Source organism: Piliocolobus tephrosceles, chromosome 11 (assembly GCF_002776525.5).
Source record: "Piliocolobus tephrosceles isolate RC106 chromosome 11, ASM277652v3, whole genome shotgun sequence".
NCBI lineage: Eukaryota > Metazoa > Chordata > Mammalia > Primates > Cercopithecidae > Piliocolobus > Piliocolobus tephrosceles.
The window spans coordinates 47,634,438-47,659,419 of NC_045444.1; the positions used below are offsets into that span (position 1 = coordinate 47,634,438).

The window sequence follows — 24,982 nt, forward strand, 5'->3', positions numbered from 1 at the left end:
AAGGCCTTCAAAATACATGTAAGTGCCATCACTAGGATAGCATCATATATATGTTTCAATCCTAGGCATAGTGGGCTTTCCACACACAGGGTCTGTAGAATCACTGATAGGAGTATTATCGCAGTGTGGTTGAATCAGAGTTAAAAGTACAAATTTAATTTGATGATCGGAACTTGTTTCTCATTTAACAATAAAATAACAACTTAGGGATAATACAAACTGAATTATGCTGTTTCTCATTTTTTAGAATAAGGCTATCCATTACTAAAACTGTAAACAAAGAAAAAAAGAAAGAAAGGAAAAACAGAATATCGACTTTAGTACATTAGGTTCCAAGCAATTTACCCAGGAACCTTGTTTTCTTCCATACTCCTACCATCAGTGTGATTCCAAAATGCAGATAGCCTTTTACTCTAGTCCTTTCCTGCAGCAAAACATGTCTATTTAGGGCCCCGTTCCCATATGGCTGGTGCCCTTTGTTTGATGCTACAGCTATCTCAAAAGCTGTTAGTGCGCCTCCTCTTCCAAACATTGAATGCCTTAGCCAAGTTACTTGATGAAAAGTTCAAGTACTGTATCAACTGTAGAATATATATTCTCTATGGATCTTTGGCCTTAACTCAAAATATAGCAGATTACATAACTCTCTGCTTTGATTATGGATGAAATATTCTACAACTATGGAATACACAGCCAGGAGAGGCCTCATTTTTGTAAGAGCTCAGCTGACTGGAATGGGATTCAGTGTTTAAGTACCTATGTCTGACTATGGTTTGGGGGAGGAATCTAGTTACTGTTCAGATTATAGAAAGAAGTCTGTATTTATGCTGTTTGAGGGTTATTGAGATTTCTGATACACATCAACTTTTATGTACAAAGGGAAAGGATGAACGGAACACATTAAAGTGGCATCTGACTGTGTGATTCAGGCTATATATTTTCTATGGACAACCTGTAACCTATCCAAGGTTTCTGGGAGTCTGGGATTCATATCTAAGATGTTAAGCTTGTTAATTGTAGAGTTACTATTATAGCAGTTGAAAATTTCTTTTCAGTCTGCCAAGCAGTGCCTTTGTGTTCCACCACTTAGGAAGGTGTCTGGTGAACTATGAGCAAATCATGACTATTTATGGCAATGATAGTTCTTGTATTTAAATAGAAGGAAAAGAAAAATTCCCATGAGTAGAAAAAAGCTGTGATGGGGTTATATACCCTTATTTGAAAACTGTTGGATTTAAGTGACCTTATTTCACACTGAGATAGCAAAATATGTGTAGAAAACAATGGAGAAAAAAATTAGGGCCACTGTAGAGCAACTGTATGAGAAGAGATTTAAAGACAAGACTATTTAGTTAGGGAAGGTGAAAAATGGAAGAAGATTAGTTGGACAAACAAAATAAAGAAAGCCATTCAGGGTTTCTAATTATTCTTTATTGGGGAGGACAAAAGGGCATCCTGTTAATACAATGGCAGCACATAGTAGAAATGTCAGAAAATAATCTTTTAGAACTTTAAAAATAGCCCATGAAATGGAAACCTGAAAAATAGCAAGATGTACATAGGTTAGGAAGTTTCTTAAAAAGCTATTATAGTTGATAAAGCACCTGCCACCAAATTAAACCATTCCTGTTTTTAATGTACCCTGGACATTTCTACGTAGTAGAAATTGGCTTGGGTTCAGTTGTCATTGACACACACACAAAAATATTGTCACATCCTCTAAAATTGTGTAATATTTGCCTCATGTAAAAACATGTATGATCTCTAAAGATTATACCTATATGAGGCATAAACTGTTTAACAAATTAACACCATAGAATGATATGGCAGAATATAGGGCATTCTTTAATTTTCACAATTTCCCAGAAGGATTGACCTTCTCAGAGACAGAACAATCACCAGTCTGCTAAAGTTAGAGTATCTATTGATTTCTTTAAAAGCACCACTTGTGATGATGAATTTGCCAAATGTTCGACCTAATTTAGACGGAATATTATAGTACACACTCTTTTTATTCCTCAGCATTATAAATAATAGATCATTAACTCCCCATTTTCTTCTACCTGTCTGATCTTTGATTCCTGACAATAATTTTTTATAATGAAAATTGCACATACACCTACTGTTTTTTGACTCTGTATTTTCTCTGTTTTGCTACTGTGTTACCTTTGCCCCCTTTGAACTGTTTGCCATTTTGCATACAAGTGAGTTTTCTTCCTTCCTATTTAGAAAGGTCTAATCAGATGTTACTTTTCACACTTTCCTTCTTTAAGGATCGTAGAATCCTTAAAATTCCCGATAGCAACTGCACATACTGTACAGATAACTAAACGGAGAAACACTGTGATTAAAAATCAATCAAAAAAACAGAAAACCATGCATTCCCATTGCTTGAGGATCTTAAGCATAAGAGTCAATCATGGTAAAATTTTTCAAAATAATAATGAACTATGAAAAACTATGAAAGTATTTGACATCATAATCTCCATTTTCAGTAATTCCTTTGAGATGAGTGATTCTGTATTACTAAAATTATTTTTATATTTCTACCTTAAAACATTTTTTTCTTCTTAATTACAGATTTTTGTTCATTCTTCTGGGACCCCTGGGAAAGGGTCAACAGTACCATGAGATTGGCAGATCAATTGCAACCCTAATGACAGATGAGGTATTTATTCAAGTTCATTGGAAACATTTTCCCCCACTAGGAATACCTAAAACTTTTGGAGGTCCTCTTTTCAAGACAGTTTGTTGTGAATCAGATTTCTCTGTATTGAATCCCATTCTCCCATGTTTCCATTATAAAATCTCCTTTAGAAAAATGTTTTCCAAAGGAATAATAAATTAACACCTATGAATAATACTTTAAAACTTCATAGTGTAAAGAAATTTTTTCAGTGACACTTAGAATATATTATTAATTTTCCTTTTATGGTATATGTGCTGCCAAAGTAAGCACCATTGTTAATATCCTTGGAAATATTGTTTTGAGTAAATAATTTCAAAGTCTAAAGAAAGAACAATAGCAGTTTTTCTGAATAGTATACATGACCCCAAAATGCACGCAACATCTGTCAACTCTCTACAGTTGCCTAAATACAGATGTTTTTAACCTGGGAGTTTGGGAACTATTAGAGAAGCTGTAGATAGATTTCAAGGGGCTTGTGATTTCTGTGATAGAGCATGTAAATTTTTCTATGTAAATAATTTGTATGTAGATTTTTGGGACTGGAAGAAGCTTTCATCAGCTTTTCAAACAGGTGTATGTCTCAAAAGTAGAAGATCTTTAAAGTAAGACCATAAAAGATGCTTCATACCACTATTTTCCTTGACTTGGATTCTCCAACACATTATGGAAATTTGTTGTTATTGTTCACGGGAAGAGCAGATGCAGTAGATCACAGAAGGGGCATTAAATCAAAATTCAGTTGTAAATGAACAAATGGGATGATATACATCTAGATTTCATCTAAATAATTTAATAATGTTTTCATTGAAATACATGGCTGCAGATATTTGAAAATTCTGTAAAAAGAGCCAATTAGTATTATATATTACTTTTTCTATGTTTACAATAGCTAAAATTTGAACTTGTTTAGGGGGTTCAATATTACAAATTCTTCAATCTGTCCAAATTATGTTTTACGGTGTTATATGAATTAGTTTTTGATATTTACACATAGGAAAGCAAAAGCTAGAAGAAAAATATTTTGTTCCCTCAGTTTTCAAAAGGAACCAACTTAATGAGTGTATTAGTTTACCATGACTGCCGTAAGAAACTACCACAAATTGAGTGGCTTAACATGACAGTAGTTTGTTTTCTCATATTTTTGAGGCTAGAAGTCTGAAGTCAAAGTGTCAGCAGAGCCACACTCGCTTCGAAGTCTCTAGGGGAGGATCCTTCCTTGTCTCTTCCATATTCTGGTGGCTCTTGGTCTTCCCTGGCTTGTGGCAACAGACCTTTGTTCTCTGTCTCCATCTTCACATGGCTTTCTCCCAGTTATCTCTGTGTGTCTTCTTATTTTCTGTTATGAAGACAGACATTTATTTGTCATTTGATTTTGGGCCCATCCTAAATACATCCAAATAATTGAATTTAGGGCCCATCCTAATTCAGGATAATTTCATCTTGAGATACTTACCTTAATTACATCTCCAAAATCTTTATTTCAAATAAGGCCACATTCTGAGGCTCCAGGTTGATACATATTTTGGGAGGAAATTATCCAATCCACTATAATGAATAACATATTCTATTTAGGAAAATTGCAAAAAGACAGGAGAATGAAACAAATAGGTTAATGAGGGCCATACACCTGATTTAGCAGAACTCTCTCTGAGAAAACGCTCACAGTATAAAAGCTCTTAGTATTTCCATATTGATTTGTATTGGTATTCTACAATTTAAGTATTATCACTTTCATATACATATGTTTAATATTTTATTATATTTCAGACAAAAATGTTTCCCCATCTAAGAAATTAGGGCATTATTTTAAGATATCTGTGGGGCACGAGACATGTGATAATGTGAGAGAGGATCCTACTGTGTCATGGAATGTACATGTATATCAATGTATCTCTCTCCTCTTCGTCCTCTACTTCCCCAATTGGGAATCAACATTTTTCTCAACAGAAAGATGTCAGTTCCAAAGTTTTCTTGACTAATCAGGTGAACACAGAACAGGGAAACATCCATGTTCTATAAATTTCAGATTTAGGATGAGAAGAGAGAAGGGGCTTCCATCTATTTATTTGATTAGTGAGAGCTACCTAATTTGAGAATAAGCATCAATCATATAATAAAGACTGAAATTTGAGCATAAGCATCAGTCACCTAATTAAAAAAATACATTTTTTCAATTATTTACACTTGAAAGTTTTAGGGCATGGCTTTAGGTAATCTTTGTAGATTATAGGATACAGAAGCAGAAACTCAACCAGAAAGCTACTCTAAAAGATAAGAGCTGTTAGTTTTAATAGGACATGTTAATTACAGCAGGACATTGATTGAATATCAAAGACTGTTTAAATATTTTTTAAAAAAGAAAACAGATTTGTATTGTTCAAAGCCCAGGTAAAGCAAGTATTCTGCTTATCTAATTGCTTTGAAGGCTATTGAATAATTGTACTAGGCCAGGTGTATTGGCTCACAGCTGTAATCCCAGCACTTTGGGATCGCCAAGGTGGATGGATCACCTGAAGTCAGGAGTTCGAGATCAGCCTGGCCAACATGGTGAAACCCCGTCTCTACTAAAAATACAAAAATTAGCTGGGTATGGTGGCGTATGCCTGTAGTCCCAGTTACTTGAGAGGCTGAGAGGGGAGAATCGCTTGAACCTGGGAAGTGGAAATGGCAGTGAGCCACGATTGCATCACTGCACTCCAGCCTGGGTGACGAAGCGAGACTCTGTCTCAAAAAAAAGAAAGAAAAGAAAAAGGTAAAGAACAATTGTACTCATTAAGAATAGAATTTAATATGTTGATTCATCATTTACTTTGGTTTAAAAAATAATTTATTGGATTGCATTATCAAACATAAATTCCATGAGAACAGTTACCATTTTAGCATTCAGTATTCACTTTTGTGCCCTGATTTTGCCAGGTGCTCAAATAAATATTCGTTGAGCTAAGTTCTGTTTTTTTCCCCCCTCTGTACTTTGAACACTTAGTAGGTAGACTGTCTTCCTTTTGTATTTTTAGACGTATCACAGTGTCCGACCCACAGTCAGGGTTCAATAAATTTTTAAAACATGAATCAGATACTGAATATTCTAGTCATCATATCAATATTCTATCTTGAATCAAGCCAATAATTTATTTTCTTCATTTCTGTTGAGCTTTACTAGAGATAAATCTTATGATTATGCTTACCAACACTGCTACCAATGTGTTGATCCCTTCACATTCTCAAAAATTATTAAGCACCCCAAAGCTTTTGTGTACATAGATATGTTGGTATTTACCATAGGAGAACTTAAAACTGAGAAATTTTAAAAATATGTGTTTATGAATTCATTTAAAAACAACAATAGGGCAGATTCAGTGGCCCATACCTGTAATCCCAGCACTTTCAGAACCTAAGGCGAGTGGATCACTTGATGTCACAAGTTTGAGATCAGCCTGGGCAGCATGGTGAAACCCTGCCTCTACAAAATAATTCAAAAAAAATTAGCTGCATATAATCCCAGCTGCTCAACTATTTGGGAGGCTGAGGTGGGAGGATGACTTGAGCCAGGGAGGCAGAGGTTGCAGTGAGCTGAGATGGCACCTCTGCTCTCCAGCCTGGGCAATAGAGCCAGATGTTGTCTCAAAATAAATACATTAATAACAATAGTAAAGCCATTACATGTTAGAATAAATAATACATTTTAATGAAAACAAAAACAAACAAAATACTAAGAGAGGTTTGTTTTTCTTTTTCTGGATATTTGAGCTAACAGTGTCCTCTCTCTTCTAGATCTTAAGTGAACCCTGACAGCAAACATGCAGAACACATAGTAGCTACTTGGAAGAAATACACATGAAATGAGGTCCAGGTTTACCCCATCCTTTAAAAAAAATTCTTTACTACTTAGAACAGCATGTGCTTTTCAAGCACGTACTTTTGAAGAAGTGTTGGTTCAATCTGAATCTTGAGAGTTTTGAAGGAGTAGTCTCTACGTGATTCTGAATATTTTTAGATTCATTCATTTCTTATCATATTGCAGTCTGACTTTGGCACTGTCATTCTACTTAAACTGCTCTCAATAAAATTATCATCTACTAAGAACGTTATTACATGTTCAGTATGACATTATTGAACATTGTGTTTTTCTTTTTTCCCATAAGAACTGCTAAATTTTGTTGTGTGCTTCGTTTTGACACTAAATCTCTGAGATTTTTTTAATTGAAAGAATTTATTTTTATACAATTTCTAGTGTCATTTAGGATAAAATCAGGAAGAAAAAAATTGTTTGGTTGCTCTCTCTACCCCCAAATCATCATCAATCTTAATTTTTTTCTTTGAATTTTTTAATATACTTTAAGTTCTAGAATACATGTGCAGAACGTGCAGGTTTGTTACATAGTGTTACATAGGTATACACATGCCATGGTGGTTTGCTGCACCCATCAACACGTCATCTACATTAGGTATTTCTCCTAATGCTATCCCTCCCCTAGACTCCCACCCCCGAACAGGCCCCAGTGTGTGATGTTCCCCTTCCTGTGTCCGTGTGTTCTCGTTGTTCAGCTCCCATTTATAAGTGAGAATATGCGGTGTTTGGTTTTCTTTTCCTTTGTTAGTTTGCTGAGAATGATGGTTTCCGGCTTCATCCATGTCCCTGCAAAGGACATGAACTCATCTTTTTTTATGGCTGCATGCTATTCCATGGTGTATATGTGCCATATTTTCTTTATTCAGTCTGTCACTGATAAGCATTTGGTTTGGTTCCAAGTCTTTGCTATTGTGAATATTGCTGAAATAAACATACATAGTAGTATGTTTATATCTTTATAGTAGAATGTATCTTTATAGTATACTATCTTTATAGTAGAATGATTTATAATCATTTTGGTATATACCCAGTAATGGGGTTGCTGGGTCAAATGGTATTTCTGGTTCTAGATCCTTGAGGAATCGCCACACTGTCTTTCATGATGGTTGAACTAATTTACACCCCCACCAACAGTGTAAAAGTGTTCCTATTTCTCCACATTCTCTCCAGCATCTGTTATTTCCTGACTTTTTAATGATTGCCATTCTAACTGGCATGAGATGGTATCTCATTGTGGTTTTGATTTGCATTTCTCTAATGACCAGTGATGATGAGCTTTTTTTCTTGTTTTTTAGCCACATAAATGTCTTCTTTTGAGAAATTTCTGTTCATATCCTTTGCCTACTTTTTGCTGGGGTTGTTTTTTTCTTGTAAATTTGTTGAAGTTCTTTGTAAATTCTGGACATTAGCCATTTGTCAGATGGATAGATTGCAAAAATTTTCTCCCATTCTGTAGGTTGCCTATTCATTCTGTTGATATTTCTTTTGCTGTGCAGAAGTTCTTTAGTGTTATTAGCTCCCATTTGTCAATTTTGGCTTTTGTTCCCATTGCTTTTGGTGTTTTAGTCATGAAGTCTTTGCCCATGCCTGTGTCCTGAATGGTATTGCCTAGATTTTCTTCTAGGGTTTTTATGACTTTAGGTCTTATATTTAAGTCTTTAATCCATTTTGAGTTAATTTTTGTATAAGGTGTAAGGAAGGAGTCCAGTTTCAGTTTTCTGCGTATGGCTAGCTAGTTTTCCCATCACCATTTATTGAATAGGAATCATTCCCCATTGCTTGTTTTTGTCAGGTTTGTCAAAGATCAGATGGTTTTAGATGAGTGGCATTATTTCTGAGGTCTCTGTTCTGTTCCATTGGTCTATGTATCGGTTTTGATACAAATGCCATGTGGTTTTTCCACATAGTATAATTTGAAGTCAGGTACTGTGATGCCTCCAGCTTTGTTCTTTTTGCTTAGGATTGTCATGGCTATGCAGGCTCTATTTTTGGTTCTATGAAATTTAAAGTAGTTTTTTCTAATTCTGTGAAGAAAGTCATTGGTAGCTTGATGGGGATAGCATTGAATCTATAAACTACTTTGGGCAATATGGCCATTTTCACAATATTGATTCTTACTATTCATGAGCATGGAATGTTTTTCCATTTGTTTGTGTCCTCTCTTATTTCCTTGAGCAGTGGTTTGTAGTTCTCCTTGAAGAGGTCCTTCACATCCCTTGTAAGTTGGATTCCTAGGTATTTTATTCTCTTTGTAGCAATTGTGAATGGGAGTTCGCTCATGACTTGGCTCTCTGTCTGTTATTGGTGTATAGGAATGCTTGTGATTTTTGCACATTGATTTTTTATCCTGAGACTTTGCTGAAGTTGCTTATCAGCTTAAGGGGATTTGGGGCTGAGACAATGGGGTTTTCTAAATATACAATCATGTCATCTACAAACAGAGGCAATTTGACTTCCTCTCTTCCTATTTGAATACCCTTTATTTCCTTCTCTTGCCTGGTTGCCCTGGCCAGAACTTCCAATACTATGTTGAATAGGAGTGGTGAGAGAGGGCATCCTTGTCTTGTGCCGGTTTTCAAAGGGAATGCTTCCAGCATATTCAGTATGATATTGGCTGTGGGTTTCTCATAAATAACTTATTATTTTGAGATCTGTTCCATCAATACCTAGTTTATTGAGAGTTTTTAGCATGAAAGGGTGTTGGTTTTTATTGAAGGTCTTTTCTGCATCTATTGGATAATCATGTGGTTTTTGTCATTGGTTCAATTTATGTTATGGATTACATTTATTTATTTCTGTGTGTTGAACCAGCCTTGCATCCCAGGAATGAACTGGACTTGATCGCGGTGGATAAGTCTTTTGATATGCTGCCGGATTTGGTTTGCCAGTATTTTATTGAGGAATTTTGCATCGATGTTCATCAGGGATATTGGCCTGAAATTTTCTTTTTTTGTTGTCTCTCTGCCAAATTTTGGTATCAGGATGATGCTGGCGTCATGAAATGAGTTAGGGAAGAGTCCCTCTTTTTCTTGTTTGATATAGTTTCAGAAGGAATAGTACCAGCTCCTCTTTGTACCTCTGGTAGAATTCGGCTATGAATCCATCTGGTCCTGGGCTTTTTTTGGTTGGTAGGCTATTAATTACTACCTCAATTTCAGAACTTGTTATTGGCCTCTTCCGGGATTCAACTTCTTCCTGCTTTAGTCTTGGGAGGGTGTATGTGTCCAGGAATTTATCCATTTCTTCTAGATTTTCTACTTTATTTGTGTAGAGGTGTTTATAGTGTTCTCTAATGGTAATTTGTATTTCTGTGGGATCAGTGATGATCCCACATTTTTTATTGTGTCTATTTGATTCTTCTCTCTTTTCTTCTTTATTGTCTGGCTGGCAGTCTATCTATTTTGTTCATCTTTTCAAAAAACCAGCTCTTGAAATCATTGATATTTTAAAGGGTTTTTGTGTCTGTATCTCCTTTAGCTCTGCTCTGATCTTAGTTATTTCTTGTCTTCTGCTAGCTTTTGAATTTGTTTGCTCTTGCTTCTCTAGTTCTTTTAACTCTGATGTTAGGGTGTCAATTTTAGATCTTTCCTGCTTTCTCCTGTAGGCGTCTGGTGCTATAAATTTCCCTCTAAACACTGCTTCAGCTGTGTCCCAGAGATTCTGGTATGTTGTGTCTTTGTTCTCATTGGTTTAAAAGAACTTATTTATTTCTGCCTCAATTTCGTTATTTACCCAGTAGTCATTCAGGAGCCGGTTGTTCAGTTTCCATGTAGTTATGTGGTTTTGAGTGAGTTTCTTAATCCTGAGTTCTAATTTGATTGCACTGTGGTCTGAGAGACTGTTTGTTAGGATATGTGTTCTTTTGCATTTGCTGAGGAATGTTTTACTTCCAATTATGTGGTCAATTTTAGAATAAGTGTGACGTGGTGCTAAGAAGAATATATATTCTGTTGATTGGGGGTGGAGAGTTCTGTAGATGTCTATTAGATCTGCTTGATCCAGAATTGAGTTCCAGTCCTGAATATCCTTGTTGATGTTCTGTCTCGTTGATCTGTCTAATATTGAGAGTGGGGTGTTAAAGTCTCCCACTATTATTGTGTGGGAGTCTAAATTACTCTTTGTAGTTCTTTAAGAACTTGCTTTATGAATCTGGGTGCTCCTGTATTGGGTGCATATATATTTAGGATAGTTAGCTCTTCTTGTTGCATTGATCTCTTTACCATTAGGTAATGTCCTTCTTTGTCTTTTTTGATCTTTGTCAGTTTAAAATCTGTTTTATTGGAGACTAGGATTGCGACTCCTGCTTGGTTTTTGCTTTCCATTTGCTTGGTTAATGTTCCTCCATCCCTTTATTTTGAGCCTGTGTGTGTCTTTGCCCATGAGATGGGTCTCCTGAATACAGAAACTGATGGGTCTTGACTCTATCCAATTTGCCAGTCTGTGTCCTTTAATTGGGGCATTTAGCCCATTTATATTTAAGGTTAATATTATTATATGTGAATTTGATCCTGTCATTATGATGCTAGCTGGTTTTTTTGCCCATTAATTGATTGCCCGCAGTTTCTTCATAGTGTCAATGGTCTTTACAATTTGTTGTGTTTTTCAGCGGAAGGTACCAGTTTTTCCTTTCCATATTTAGGACCTCCTTCAGGAGCTCTTAAAAGGCAGGCCTAGTGGTGACAGAATCTCTCAGCATTTGCTTGTCTGTAAAGGATTTTATTTCTCCTTCGCTTATGAACTTAGTTTGGCTGGATATGAAAGTCTGGGCTGAAATTTCTTTTCTTTAAGAATGTTGAATATTGGCCCCCACTCTTTTCTGTCATGTAGGGTTTCTGCAGAGAGATCCACTGTTAGTCTGATGGGTTTCCCTTTGTTGTTAACCCGACCTTTCTCTGTGGCTGCCCTTAATATTTTTCCCTTCTTTTCAACCTTGGTGAATCTGATGATTTTGTGTCTTGGGGTTGCTTTTCTCGAGGAGTATCTTTGTAGTGTTCTCTGTATTTCCTGAATTTGAATATTGGCCTCCCTTGCTCAGTTGGGGAAGTTCTCCTGGATAATGTCTTGAAGAATGTTTTCCAACTTGGTCCTATTCTCCCCACCACTTTTAGGTACACCAATCAAATGTAGGTTTGGTCTTTTCACATGGTCACATATTTCTTGGAGGCATTATTCATTCCTTTTCATTTTTTTTCTCTAATCTTGTCTTCATGCTTAATTTTATTAAATAGATCTTCACTCTCTAATATCCTTTGTTCTGCTTGCTTGATTCAGCTATTCATACTTGTGTATGCTTCACAAAGTTCTTGTGTTGTGGTTTTCAGCTCCATCAGCTCATTTATGTTCTTCTCTAGCTGGTTATTTTAGTTAGCAATTCCTCTAACCTTCAAGGTTCTTAGCTTCCTTGTCTTGGGTTAGAAAATGCTCCTTTAGTTTGGAGGAGTTTGTTATTAACCACCTTCTGAAGCCTTCTTCTGTCAATTCATCAAACTCATTCTCCATCCAGTTTTGTTCCATTGCTGGCAAGGAGTTGTGATCCTTTGTAGGAGAAGAAGCATTCTGGTTTTTGGAATTTTCAGCCTTTTTGCACTGAAAAATGTTCTTTTTTTAATTAAACCAAGAGTCTAGTGAAAAGACAGACTAACATATAAAAAGTAAAATATATGGCCTGTGGTGATAAGTGCTGTGAAGGAAATAATCGTGAAAGCAGAAAAGGGAGGTAGTGATGGGCTGGGGAGAGTTACAAGTTAAAATAAAGTGGTCAGAGAAGATTTTACTGAGGAGATATTTTAGCAAAGATCCTAAAGGAAGAAAGAGAGCGACCTATGTAGTTACCTGAGGGGAGAGCTTTCCAAGCAAAAGGATAAACAAGGGCAAGGGCTTTGGGACAGGAGTGTGCCTGGAACATCTGGGGAACAAGGAGGACAACATGACTGGGCAGAAGTGAGAAATGGAGGGAGCAGTAGGGGAAGAGGTCAGAGAGGTTATCGGATGGGGGTCAGTCTGTACTGGGTATTTGTAGGTCATATAAGGACACTGAGTGAGTTGGGAAGCAAACAGAAGGTTTTTATTAGAGTTGACATGATTTGTCTTACATTTAACAATGTCTGCTGGGCACAGTGGCTCATGCCTGTAATCCCAGCACTTTGGGAGGCTGAGGTGGGCAGATCACCCAAGGTCGGGAGTTAGAGACCAGCCTGACCAACATGGAGAAACCCCGCCTCTACTAAAAATACAAAATTAGCCGGACATGGTGGCACATGCCCGCAATCCCAGTTTCTCAGGAGACTGAGACAGGAAAATGACTTGAACCTGTAAGGTGGAGGTTGTGGTGAGTCAAAATTGCACCACTGCACTCCAGCCTGGGCAACAAGAGTGAAACTCCATCCAAAAAAAAAAGAAAAATTGTCACTTGGCTGCTGTGTTCAGAATAGTCCATGGAGGAGCACGGATGAAAGCAGAGAGACTACTTCAGAGGTGATTGCCATAGTGTAGGCAAGCAGTGCTGGTGAGAGAGAAATTAGTGCAGTTCCAATCCAAATTCCAACAAGATTTACTGAGGAACTTGAAAAGCTTATTCTAATATCCGAAAGAACTATCAGAAATATCTGAAAATCCAAGAATAGTAAAAACATGCTTGAAAGAAAATGAAATAAAACCTCATATGCTGGAATTTCTTCCTAATTCCTTGTTGAGAACTTTTCTCTTTAATTTTTCATTCTGGTTTCTTCATCACAAGTTTTTTCCTCCTTCCTATATCATTTCTACCTGTTCACAAAGATGATGTAGAATCTCCTATCTTATAAGAAGAAGTAAATGAAAGGAAGCAAGGAAGAGGAGGAGAGGACTGGAAACAGAGAGGGAAGAAGGAAAGGCATTTCTTGGTGGTATGAATTTGGACAAGTTGGAACTCTCTCTGCCACAGTTTCCTCATCCTTAAACCGGGAATGATAATAATTGTACTTATTTCATGGTTTTTGTGATTAGTATATACTTATTGCCTACTATATATTAGAGATAAGGTGGTAGAAATTAAAGACATGGTCACTGGCCTCATAGAACAACCCTGAAATCATCCTTGACTGCTTTAGTTCTTTCACATCCCAAATCCAATCTATCAGCAAATCTTCCTGGGTTAACTTTCACAATAGATCCAGAATCTTACCACTGTAGTTCTCATTTTCTGCACTGTTACCCCCTGGCTTCCACTGTCATCACTGGGTTCATGTCACCATTATTATTCTATTTTTGCAATAGCCTCTTTTTTTTTTTCCTGCCCTTACCCCACTTCATCCTATTCTCAACACAACAGCTAGAGCAATCCCTCTTCTGCTGAAGACCTTCTAATGGCTTCCTAGCTCATTCAGAGTAAACGTCTAAGTTCTTATGATGACCTACAAAATCCTACAAGATGTCCTTCCACCTCCTCCACCTTGCCTCTTAGATGTCATCTGCTACTTTCCCTCTTGCCGCTTCTTAAAGCGTGCTCCCACCTTGCCTCTTAGACATCATCTGCTACTTTCCCTCTTACCGCTTCTCAAAGCATACTCCACACTGGTAATTCTGTCTGCCTGGAAAGCTCTTGTTCCTGATAATGATAGGGCAGGCATCCTTACCTTCTTCAGGTCCTTGCTGAAATGTCTACTCATTAAGACCTTCCTTAATCACCTTGCTTAAAATTGCAACAGTCCCCAGTCATACCCTTATTCCCCTTTTCTGCTTCATTTTTCTCCATAACACTTTCCATCGTCTACCAAAATATACACTCATTTATATTGTTTGTTTTCCATCTCATCCCTCCCCTTAGAACGTAAGCCCCATGAGGGGGTGAATTTTTCTTGGTTTTGTTCACTGCTCTAGCACTAGCACTTAAATAGTTTGAAAAATATTTACTGAGTGAACGTTCAAAGCTCATATTTTATCAGAGAAAACAGGCATTAAACAACTATATAATTAATAATTAATTATAATGAATAATTATAATTACAGTGAAAGCTATCAAGAAGGAGATGATGTTAAGATTATGAACGAAGCATATCATCTTGTTTGAGAAGGGGGTCAGGGAAGTCGGAGTCAACTGAAATCAGACTGTTAGGTTAGCTAGACAAAGAAAAGGTAGAAGAGGAATGTAAAATAATTAGGTTATTGTTAACATTGGTAATAGGGAAATAATAGTAAGTACTATGTATGATTTAAAATTAAACAAATTATGGCATCCATACCTTTAGGGAGCTTTAAAATAATAGGAAATCTGTTGTCCTGGATGAATTTGGATATTCGTCTACGTAAAACAGGGTATAGGATCATGGGATCTTTCAAAGCAGTTTTCTAATTAAATGTGATCAAATTAAGAGTTGTTACTAACAGGAAAAGAGTAGCGTTGCTAAACTCTCATTAAGGACTAAGAACTTTTGCAATTCTTAAGTGTTCCAGTTAGGTCTCAGGGCCATGTAACCATCTTTAGAAGAGGCTTGTGGCGTGGAAATATGTATTTTTAATATTTGAAAAATCTCCTTCTCAAAATACAACTAAACCATTAATAGATCTTTGATATTTTTGTATTATCCTAAGCAAAGTCTGTTTATCAGACCAATAATGTTTTGTGAAGTGTTCTTAGTTGGAAAGTCAAGAAAAAGCTTTCTAAAATAATCATTATTACTTAGCAGTTTATATTGAGTATCAAACCAGAAATGGAAACAAATGGTCTGAAAGTAGAATAGAATATTTGAAAGCAGGATTTTCCTGGCAATTTTGGGACATTTGGTCACTGTAATTTAGGCCAGCATAAAGAATACTATAGGAGTCCCTAATCTCAAATACTTGTATCATTTCATCCCAAGTGAAATTTAAAGTTTCAGAAATATTTATATTATGTTCAGTGTAAATCAAATTTTTCTCTTTATCTTTATTTTTATTTTCCACACTTAATATATTAAGTACATAATTCCTGTGTATGTTAAGATAAATTAGGTTAGGCTGCAGGAATAACCAACTAAAATATTAATGGCTTAAAACAATAAGGGTTTATTTCTATCATGCTAAATGTTCATCCAGATCTAGGAGAGAGACTCTGCTCATTATAGTCACTTAGGCTTCCTGCACTTATAGAAGCTCTATCTGTACCTGTGTTTTCTCAGTCACTAAACCAGAAAAAAAGCAATGTGATAAATCACACATTGGTACTCATAACTTCCATTCAAAAGTGACATATGTACACCCAAGTAGAATATACCTAATCCAAATATCAAAGAAGGCAAAGAAGTACAATCTTACCACGTGGTCTGTAAGAAAACCTAGAATATCTGTGAACACCCTAAATGACTGATATAGCACATGTGTGTGGAGGGGAGGTGGAGAGGATAAGTACAAAATGTAACTCATACTTTGTGTGGAAATACACTTTCTGTACTGCGAAGATATAATGTGTAGTTGGCCCTCTGTATCTTCAGGTTCTGTACTCTTGAACTTAACCAACTGCAAATCAAAAATATTTGAAAAGTCAGGGTGCAGTAGCTCACACCTATAATCCCAGCACTTTGGGAGGCCAAGGTGGGGGATGGTTTGGGACCAGGAGTTCAAGACCAGCCCAGGCAACATAGCAAGACCCTGTCTCTACAATAATTTTTTTTAAAAATTAGCCAGGTTTTGTGGTACACACCTGTAGTCCCAGCTACTCAGAAGATAGGAGCTTAAGCAGGAGCTTAAGCCTAGGAGTTCAAGGCTGCAGTAAGGTATGACTATGCCACTGCATTCCAGCCTGCATGACAAAGTGAGACCCTGCCTCTAAAAACAAAAATCAAAAATATTCCAGGGTGGGACAATAAAAAATAACAATGTTACAATAAAAACCATATGCATAAAAATTACACAGTATAACAACTATTTATATAGCATATACATTGTATAGATATTATAATAATCTAGAAATGATTTAAAGTACAGATGCTTCTCAACTTTCAATGGGGGGTTATGTCCCCCCATTGAAAATACCATAAGTGGAAACTATGTTTTTGACTTATGATGTTTTCAACTTGTGATAGATTTATCCAGACTTAACCCCATTGAAAGCTGAGGAGCCTACTCAATGCATGTCACTTTTGCACCATCATAAAGTCAAAAGATTGCAAGAGAAACTATAGAAAGTTGGGGACCCTCTAAATACAGGAGGATATGCATAGGTTATGTGCAAATACTGCTCCATTTTATATAAGGAACTCAAGTATCCATAGATTTTTGGTATCTGCAGGGAATCCTGGAACCAGTCCCCCAAAGATACTGAGGAATGACTATATATCCAGAAAATACTAATTTATAACCTCAGTATTATTTTCAAAATTGAAATAAAATTAACCCTTTAAATTAATTTACTTATGCCAGGGTATAAATACTGCTGAACTTTCCGACACATTTTACAAATTTTTATTTCTATTTTTAAGCAAAGGCTTCCTCCAGGAATGATTTTCCCACACATAAATAATTTTTGCCTAATTCTAGTTTAATGAGCTTCCTTTCATCCTCCTTTTCCTTTCCCTTACTCCTTCCCTCTAGAAATTTCAACATTCATCTGACATCATAAGAAAAATAGTTACCTATATAGATCCATAAAATAAATTATAATATTTTACATTATAAACTTCTTTAGAGTCAGAGCTGTCTGTTTCTTCAAATTGTTATAATCACATGTCACATGTGAGATCACTGTGATGAAAACACTGAACACATTAATATTTTATAATTATTTTTAAACTATAAATGATATTTCTATTTCTTCTAAAGGTATTTCATGATGTTGCTTATAAAGCTAAAGATCGTAATGACTTGGTATCAGGAATTGATGAGTTTCTGGATCAGGTTACTGTTCTCCCTCCTGGAGAATGGGATCCAAGCATCCGAATAGAGCCTCCCAAAAATGTACCTTCCCAGGTATGTATATTTGGAGACATTCTTTGAAATTGAATATTTTTTGTCTTTTAAATGCATGTTTCAGAATAGCATAATCCATCAAGAAGATTCAAATGATTTAAATGATAGCCTCGAAGGCAGAAGGAGCATGAAGTTACAAGATATTTCTTAATACTCTCCAACACACATTACTGAGAAACTTGGCAGTTTGATGACAACCTAGTAATCAAACAGTGCCATATGCCTGGAAAGATTTTAGCCCCTACTTAACATGTATTATACAAGAGGAAGATTAAAATTTTAATAACAATATAAAATATGGCCTGAGAGAAAGCCCATTACTGTCCTTCTATGTTTTGATACATCACTTTGAAATTGGCAAGCATTAGGAAAATTCAAAGACATGACTTAATCATATTATATAGAAAACTCCATATTTATTACTGCTAATCACAGTAAATATTGGGAAGATTTTAAAATTGTAATTCTTATATTTGTATTGCTTTTGTGTGGATGTATGATATAAAGTTTTTTTAATTTTGCTTATGAACATGTAATGGATATTTTACCCATCATACAATCCAGAAAGATAGAAATATAAAGCATTGCTATTTTCTAGGGTCACTTTTTAAATTGCAGTCATGACTATTAAGAATGATGACCAAATGTTGGTTAAGCTCACTCCTCACACTGCCACCTCTATGCCTACTGAATCTGCCTCCCACGACCTTCCCAAGTTGTTATGTATTTAGTCTTGCCTTTGGCCTTTGCCCTGCAGAGTTCAGCCTGGTCTGACTCTGCTGCCCTGTTGGAGGCGGCAGAGAGTCTAATTGACCCAGCCCTGGAATTAGAAATTTTCCTGCTTTGCCAGAGGTGGGCAAATGAGCAGTTGTACCACTCAACCATGAGTACTTAAAAAGGGTATCTCAATTTCACTGTCAATTTAAAGAAACTCTATGGATACCTCATTTTTATATTTTTATTTTGAAGTCATTTCATAATTATTAAAGACTATTTCCTTTTCTCAAAACTTACCATTTTGTGATTCTGTAACTGCTACCACATATTTCAGTTGATCTATTACTAAAATAAAAACAGTTGCCTAATAATTAATTATAGGGGTTATAGATTGTCTCATTCCTGTACTTGTAGAATACATCTTTATACTAATGATATTAGAAAAGGCAATATAATGCTTCCTGAATATGTAGAAACTCCTTAATTAATATTATTTGGAGAAATTCAGCAAAATATTAACACATTCAGAATGAGGCTTTAAAATTCACTATAACACCAATTAGCTATTGAAACATTAAAGATGAAGTTAAGTGTTTTGGAAAACAGCTTTGTGAACAATAATGTTTTTGAGGCAAGTTGAGTGATGGGAGGCCAATATTGTTTATGATTTTATGACACCCTTTAAAATCAGAATTAATTATTGGATTCTGGGTATTGAGAGGCAGTCATAAAAAGAACATCGAATTAAGAATTAAGGCATCTGGGTTCTGCAATTATCTATATATGTATGGCCTTGAACAAATGTTTTAACTTCTCTGTTGATGCTCTATATCAGCACTGTCCAATAGTCTTCTGCAATAATGGAAATATTCTATATCTATGCTGTCTAGTAATCAGGCCACTAGTAAGCATTAGAAATGTTGCTACTGTAACTAAAGAACAGAATTTTTCATTTTAATTGCCATAAATGTAAATAGACATATGCAATTTGTGGTTATCATATTAGACAGCATAGTTCTATACAACAAATTTGAATTTCAGATATGCTTTATGCTTCTTTTCAACATTCATGTTTTAAAAAAGTATGTTGTAATCGAATAATAGATAGCATGAGGCTATGTTTTCTATTAGATGGAGTGAAATGAGTTAATATGTATTAAACATTCTGACCTCATACTCATTCAATTTTTTTTTTTTTTTTTTTGAGATGGAGCCTTGCTTTGTTGCCCAGGCTGGAGTGCAGTAGTGCGATCTCGGCTCACTGCAAGCTCCACCTCCCGGGTTCATGCCATTCTCCTGCCTCAGCCTCCGAGTAGCTGGGACTACAGGCACCCGCCACCACGCCCGGCTAAGTTTTTGTATTTTTAGTAGAGAACGGGGTTTCACCGTGTTAGCCAGGATGGTCTTGATCTCCTGACCTGGTGATCTGCCTTCCTCAGCCTCCCAAAGTGCTGGGATTACAGGCGTGAGCCACCGCGCCCTGCCCCAATATTTTTACCATTGGGATAATTTCCATCTTTTTTATTCATTTGAAATGTGCAAATCCCAGCATTTTAAATACTTTTTTTCCTTTCAGTTAAGAGAAGATTAACCTGTCACCTCCAGGGATAACTGTGAAAATATTCATTAGAACTTTGCGTCAGTCATTAAAATCATTCCCTTTTGTGTACCCTCAACTTATTTGCTCTTCTCTCATATCATGTACTTGCTTATCAAAACCATAACCCTGTGAGAATCCAACACTTCACTCTGTACCACACTGATGAAGCTGAAGCTGAAGGAAAACATGTAACTACACTGACTGGTCTCACATAAATTCATGACCGCATACCTTAAGTGGCCCTTCGTGTTGCAGGTTCATCATACTACACTTCCCTAGTCCAATCATTCTCGCTTGATGACTATTTCACACTTATTCTTCTCTCCTCAAGCCTTCAGCACATCCTGTCTGACCCTCACTCTCATATGCTGATGTGCCTTTTACTTCCCTAAGAAATTTGAAACAATCAAAAAAGAACTCCTATAGATTGCTGCCATCATACCTACCCACCGACCAGCATCTGCATCCACATACTCTGCCTTCCTGTTCATTACTATTGATGAACTAGCCAAAGTCAGCCTTCTACTTGTGCACTAGAAAGAGCCTATCTCTTCACATCTACTCAAGAGCACAACTCTACCAATTCTCCTCTTTCTCTTCTATATCATCAAATCTTTTTTTTCTGTATTTTATCACTTCTATTAGCATACAACATACTATTAAATTTACCAATCTTAAATAAAAGAACTCTCTTGATACCACTACCCAGCCTGCCATTCTTATTCATTCCCTTTTGCAACAAAATGCCACAGAAGAGTTCTCTATGCTACTTGCCTCCAGTTACTCTCCTCCAATTCTCTTTTAACACTCCCTCCAAGAGGCTTTTTCCCCTATCACTTCACTAAAATATGTACGTGAACAATGATCTCCACAATGCTAAGTCCCATGGTCAATTCTCAACCTGCATTTTATTTAACCTATCAATGAACAGCATTTAAGAGTTAATGACTCCCTTTTCCTTAATATATGTTCCTTACTTGGCTCCCAAAACATCACCTTCTGTTAGTTTTGTCATTGTAAAATAGAGTTAATTTATCTAGTCAGTAGTATTCTCCCAGAAAACTACATAATAATAGTTGCTTTCTGAGACTTGTGAAAGCTATGAATTGTTTTCCTAGGTGATTGGGAAGTAGGTATTGAGGGTAACTCTTAAATCCCTTTATTAATGTATCCTATTTACCTGTAAAGACAGTTCCTTCATCAGTTAACAGATGCTTCTCTTTTATCTTTGAACTTTAGTCTTATTGCATCCATCCATTTATCTGGGGAAATTGTTAAAATATTAAGCAATAAACTTTCTTATATTGTATATTTTTCAAAACCTTTTTTATGTGTTAAACCTGTGTCATTCTACCTAGATGTCGCCTGGTAAGTGAGATCAGTTTATGAGTCACTTTTGTTTTTCATGTTTACACTAATTATATTTTGGAATGGTGGTCAAGTAAAAATCGTAATTTCACCACTTAAGATTTTTCCTATTATCCTTTGAAGTGCTTTTGAACACATTGGTGTGCTCTAAGATCACCATAGGTAGGATTTTAGGTAGAAATTTCTGATTTTTTAAAAAAATCATATTCACCAACAAAAGTGGGTGGAATAGACCTTTGGGAAAACAATACTTACCTGAATCTCCACTAATTTGTCATTGGTTAAATTAGACGCCTCCTTTTTTACAATCGTCTTTGACACTCTATGAGTTACAGAGACCCATGTTGTAAACTATTTACTGGGTAGAAAGATACTAGCTGGAATCACACAGGGAAATATACTTTAAAAATAGTGATGATGATTACTGTTCTTTGAACAATTAAACTATGCCAGGCATATAACACCACCATACTTAACACCTCCTCACGCCAACCTACCCGCATCCTGATCTCTCTCTTTCCCCTTCTCTTACTTCATTTTTCTTCATAGCTCCCATCTGTACCTGATATTTTAAGGTTATTGTCTCTTTTCACTAACAGGATGCTTTTTCTTGCCTACCTTTGCAGCTCTAGCATTCATTACAATGAATGGCACACACTAGGCACTTAGTATTAGTTGAAAGAATAAATAAGTGTCCATCATCTTATTTAATTCTCTTAGCCACACTATAAGATAGATACTGATGTTAACCCCAGTAGACAGAGGAAGAAACTAACACTTTAAAAGGCTAAATAACTTCCCAGATATCAAGCAACAAATAAGTACAGAGCCTAGGTTCTCAGCTATTGTGCATATTGCTTCAAGGAAAATGAACTGTTATTGTTATTTACAACTAACACCTGAAATTAAAATAAAACAAAACACATGAACAAAGAAACTCTCCACAGGAGAAGAGGAAGATTCCTGCTGTACCAAATGGAACAGCAGCTCATGGGGAAGCAGAGCCCCACGGAGGACATAGTGGACCTGAACTCCAGAGAACTGGAAGGTTAGTGAAAATCACTTCTATGGGACTTCAAGGACCAAATGACATACCATTCTTCTCTGTTAGGAATTGCTATTTTGGGATCTAATTTATTTTATACTTTTAATAGCTGCTTTTTGAGGGTGAAAATGCCAATTAGTTTGATTTCTCTGAAGTTGCTAATGATTGTCATTACTGCTAAACTAAAACAGTGGAGACACCCTTCTATTATACTTTACCTAGTCTTTCATTTTGCTGTGCATAAAATGCATTCCCAGATTCTTAGAATGAAAAGGAAAACCATCAATTGACCCTTCCAAAAGAACCCATTGAAAGCTTCAAGTTCAAGACAGAAATAAAACTAAATACCAACAACTCAGTCTTGTAGGCCCTAGCTCATTAAATGCAAGTAGGATGTATATAATGGTATTTTTTATTTTTACGGCTGTGATTTGAAAGAGCTATATGATTTATTTTTCTAATCACACATCTTTGAAGAGATGAAAGCTTCAATTTATTTCTTAAAATGGTGCTTTATGGGTTTTTTTGACAGCTTGTCTCTCTCTAAGCAATGTGTGAGCAGAAAATCAGAAACCCTTGGGTGGGTCTCTCTTCAGGGAATATGTGTATAGCCTCCATTATAATTAAAGGCAGTTGCAAAGACTTTGCAGGATTGGTGCTCCCTCCCCTCAAGGCCATTTTCTGTACTTCTTGCAATGTGTCCTCTAAGCTGACTTTCCAGTTCCTGAGCACTCTGTGTTTTAATTCTGTGTTCTTTCCATTTATCTATGTGTTGTCTCTGAGGAAATGTCCTTTAATGTCTTCCTCAGGCTTGATACCTAATTTGAGATGGTTCAAACAATTTTTTCCTTTTCCCTTCACTGGAACCTTTGTTACTCATTCTATTTGCTTTCATACTTTTGAATGCTGTCTTTTTATTTTTGGTGGTATTTTTTTCTCTTTCTCAGGTGTAACATGCCACATAGCTTAGATTTTTTTCGAAGTTCACTTTTCCTTACTGCTTCCTAAATCCTCCCAGGTCACCAATATCCGGTATCTTCGCTTCTCCAGAGTTCTTCCACAGATTCTGTTGCTGACATGACTTGAAGTATCCATTACTCATCTGCTCTCCTGGAGTTGCTGGTGTACATCTGGGCTGCTCTTGCACTGTTCTCTGTAATGAACTCCCACTTCCGGATTTAGATTTTTACTGCTAAAAACACATTTATTACACAGTACTATAACAACTATTCAGACTAATGTATGCTCTAATAAGTAATTGATTAGAATCAATGGTCTAATATAAAGTACTATCAAAACTATAAATATTAATTACTAATTAATAGCTCATAACCACCTCAAATTCTTTTTGGGATTAGGTGGGATATAAATCATAAATGAATGCCTAAATAGACTGGTAGAGTAAATCTGTTTTGAATTGTGACTTTGATAAGTTAACAAATTATTCAGAAATGATCCCCAAAATAAAAAAAAAATATGTGTATGTTTTACTAAACATGGATAGAGAAGCCTAAGGTGATCTTTATGTGTACAAATATTTCACAGGTTCTCTGCAAGCTTCTCTGAGTTTCAAATGTCCTTTTATTCAATTGAAGTTTCATTCTTCTCAACCCTCTCCTACTCCATAGCTCTCTGATGGACCCAATCATAGGAAAATATAGTGATCTTATGCCTGCATAATAGTAGAATAGTTATTATTAGGTAACGATTACAGATAAATCAGATCAGAAAAGTTACATGGTAAAATATTTTAATTATTCATAATATATACATCTTTTATTTCAAATTCTAACCAGAATATTTTTCTAAAAAGAACAATCCTTTCTGAGGTGATTCTGGGACTGCCAAATGAATATTCCTATATATAAAATAAATAAGAAAAATGTAACAGTTTTGTGTGATCCAAGTATACTCAGCATGCTGGCAGTTTATTGGAGCATAAGTATTTTTCGCCATTAACATTAACCTTCACGTAGGAACTTACTCATAGTCTTATTCATTTTGCTATCACATCATTATTCCATGGAACAAAACAACTTACAGTAGCCAAATGTTAAGTCTGCATACTGTTATTAGATGTTCATAAAATGAGAATACCTACTTATTAATGCTCTCATTTCTAATAGATTTTTTAAAAAGCTCTCAAATTTAAAACATCATTTCACAGTTTAATACTTTTTCCCGAAAAAAATTCTCTTTCAAGTGTTTCAACATGGTTTTGGATATATTTGGAGTAAATGAATTTATACCAAGTAAGATCACTATTGTCTTGTGAATCACAGATGTTGGGATGTGTTAACGCAATAGTGGATCAAAATTACATTTATCTAGTTTGATTACTATTAAGGACTCCCTCCTAGTTTTCTAAAAATGAAAACAGCTCCGGAACCTATCTGTCTCTACTAAGTATTGCTGCCATCCAAAAGGACATTTAAATGTCTTCCTGCAACAATATCTAGTGAGGGATTTTTGTTTGTTTATTTTTTGGCTGAGAGAGTAGGTAACTGGAGCTATGGTTAAACATTGCTTTTTCTCTCTAGGGTGATCCTCACTACTGGAGTATAAAAAAGCCAGCTAACCCTCCCTCCCTCACTCCCTGCTATGCTAAATGGAATTAAACATTTAGAAATACTGCCAATGATTGAGGGTGGTAGGCCTGAGTTTAGGAGGAGTAGGTTGACGTAGAAATGGCACAGAGATTTAGAGTAATCCTTGAATTTCATTATTTGGATTATGATTGTTGAACAGCTCTGAACCTTGTTTAAGAGAACCTGAGATTTTTGGTGGTTGACA

General features: G+C 35.8%; 1 protein-coding gene across 16 annotated transcripts in view; it reads left to right on the forward strand.

The window, feature by feature from the left end:
• Nucleotides 1-24,982, forward strand: part of SLC4A10 (solute carrier family 4 member 10) — a 392,709-nt gene that overhangs the window by 283,914 nt on the left and 83,813 nt on the right. For all 16 annotated transcript variants that reach the window (XM_023217347.1, XM_023217351.1, XM_023217349.2 and 13 more), the window contains 3 exons: nt 2,581-2,668; nt 17,313-17,459; nt 22,092-22,192. In XM_023217347.1, coding sequence (XP_023073115.1) covers nt 2,581-2,668; nt 17,313-17,459; nt 22,092-22,192 — 336 coding nt within the window. The remainder of the gene's footprint in view (nt 1-2,580; nt 2,669-17,312; nt 17,460-22,091; nt 22,193-24,982) is intronic.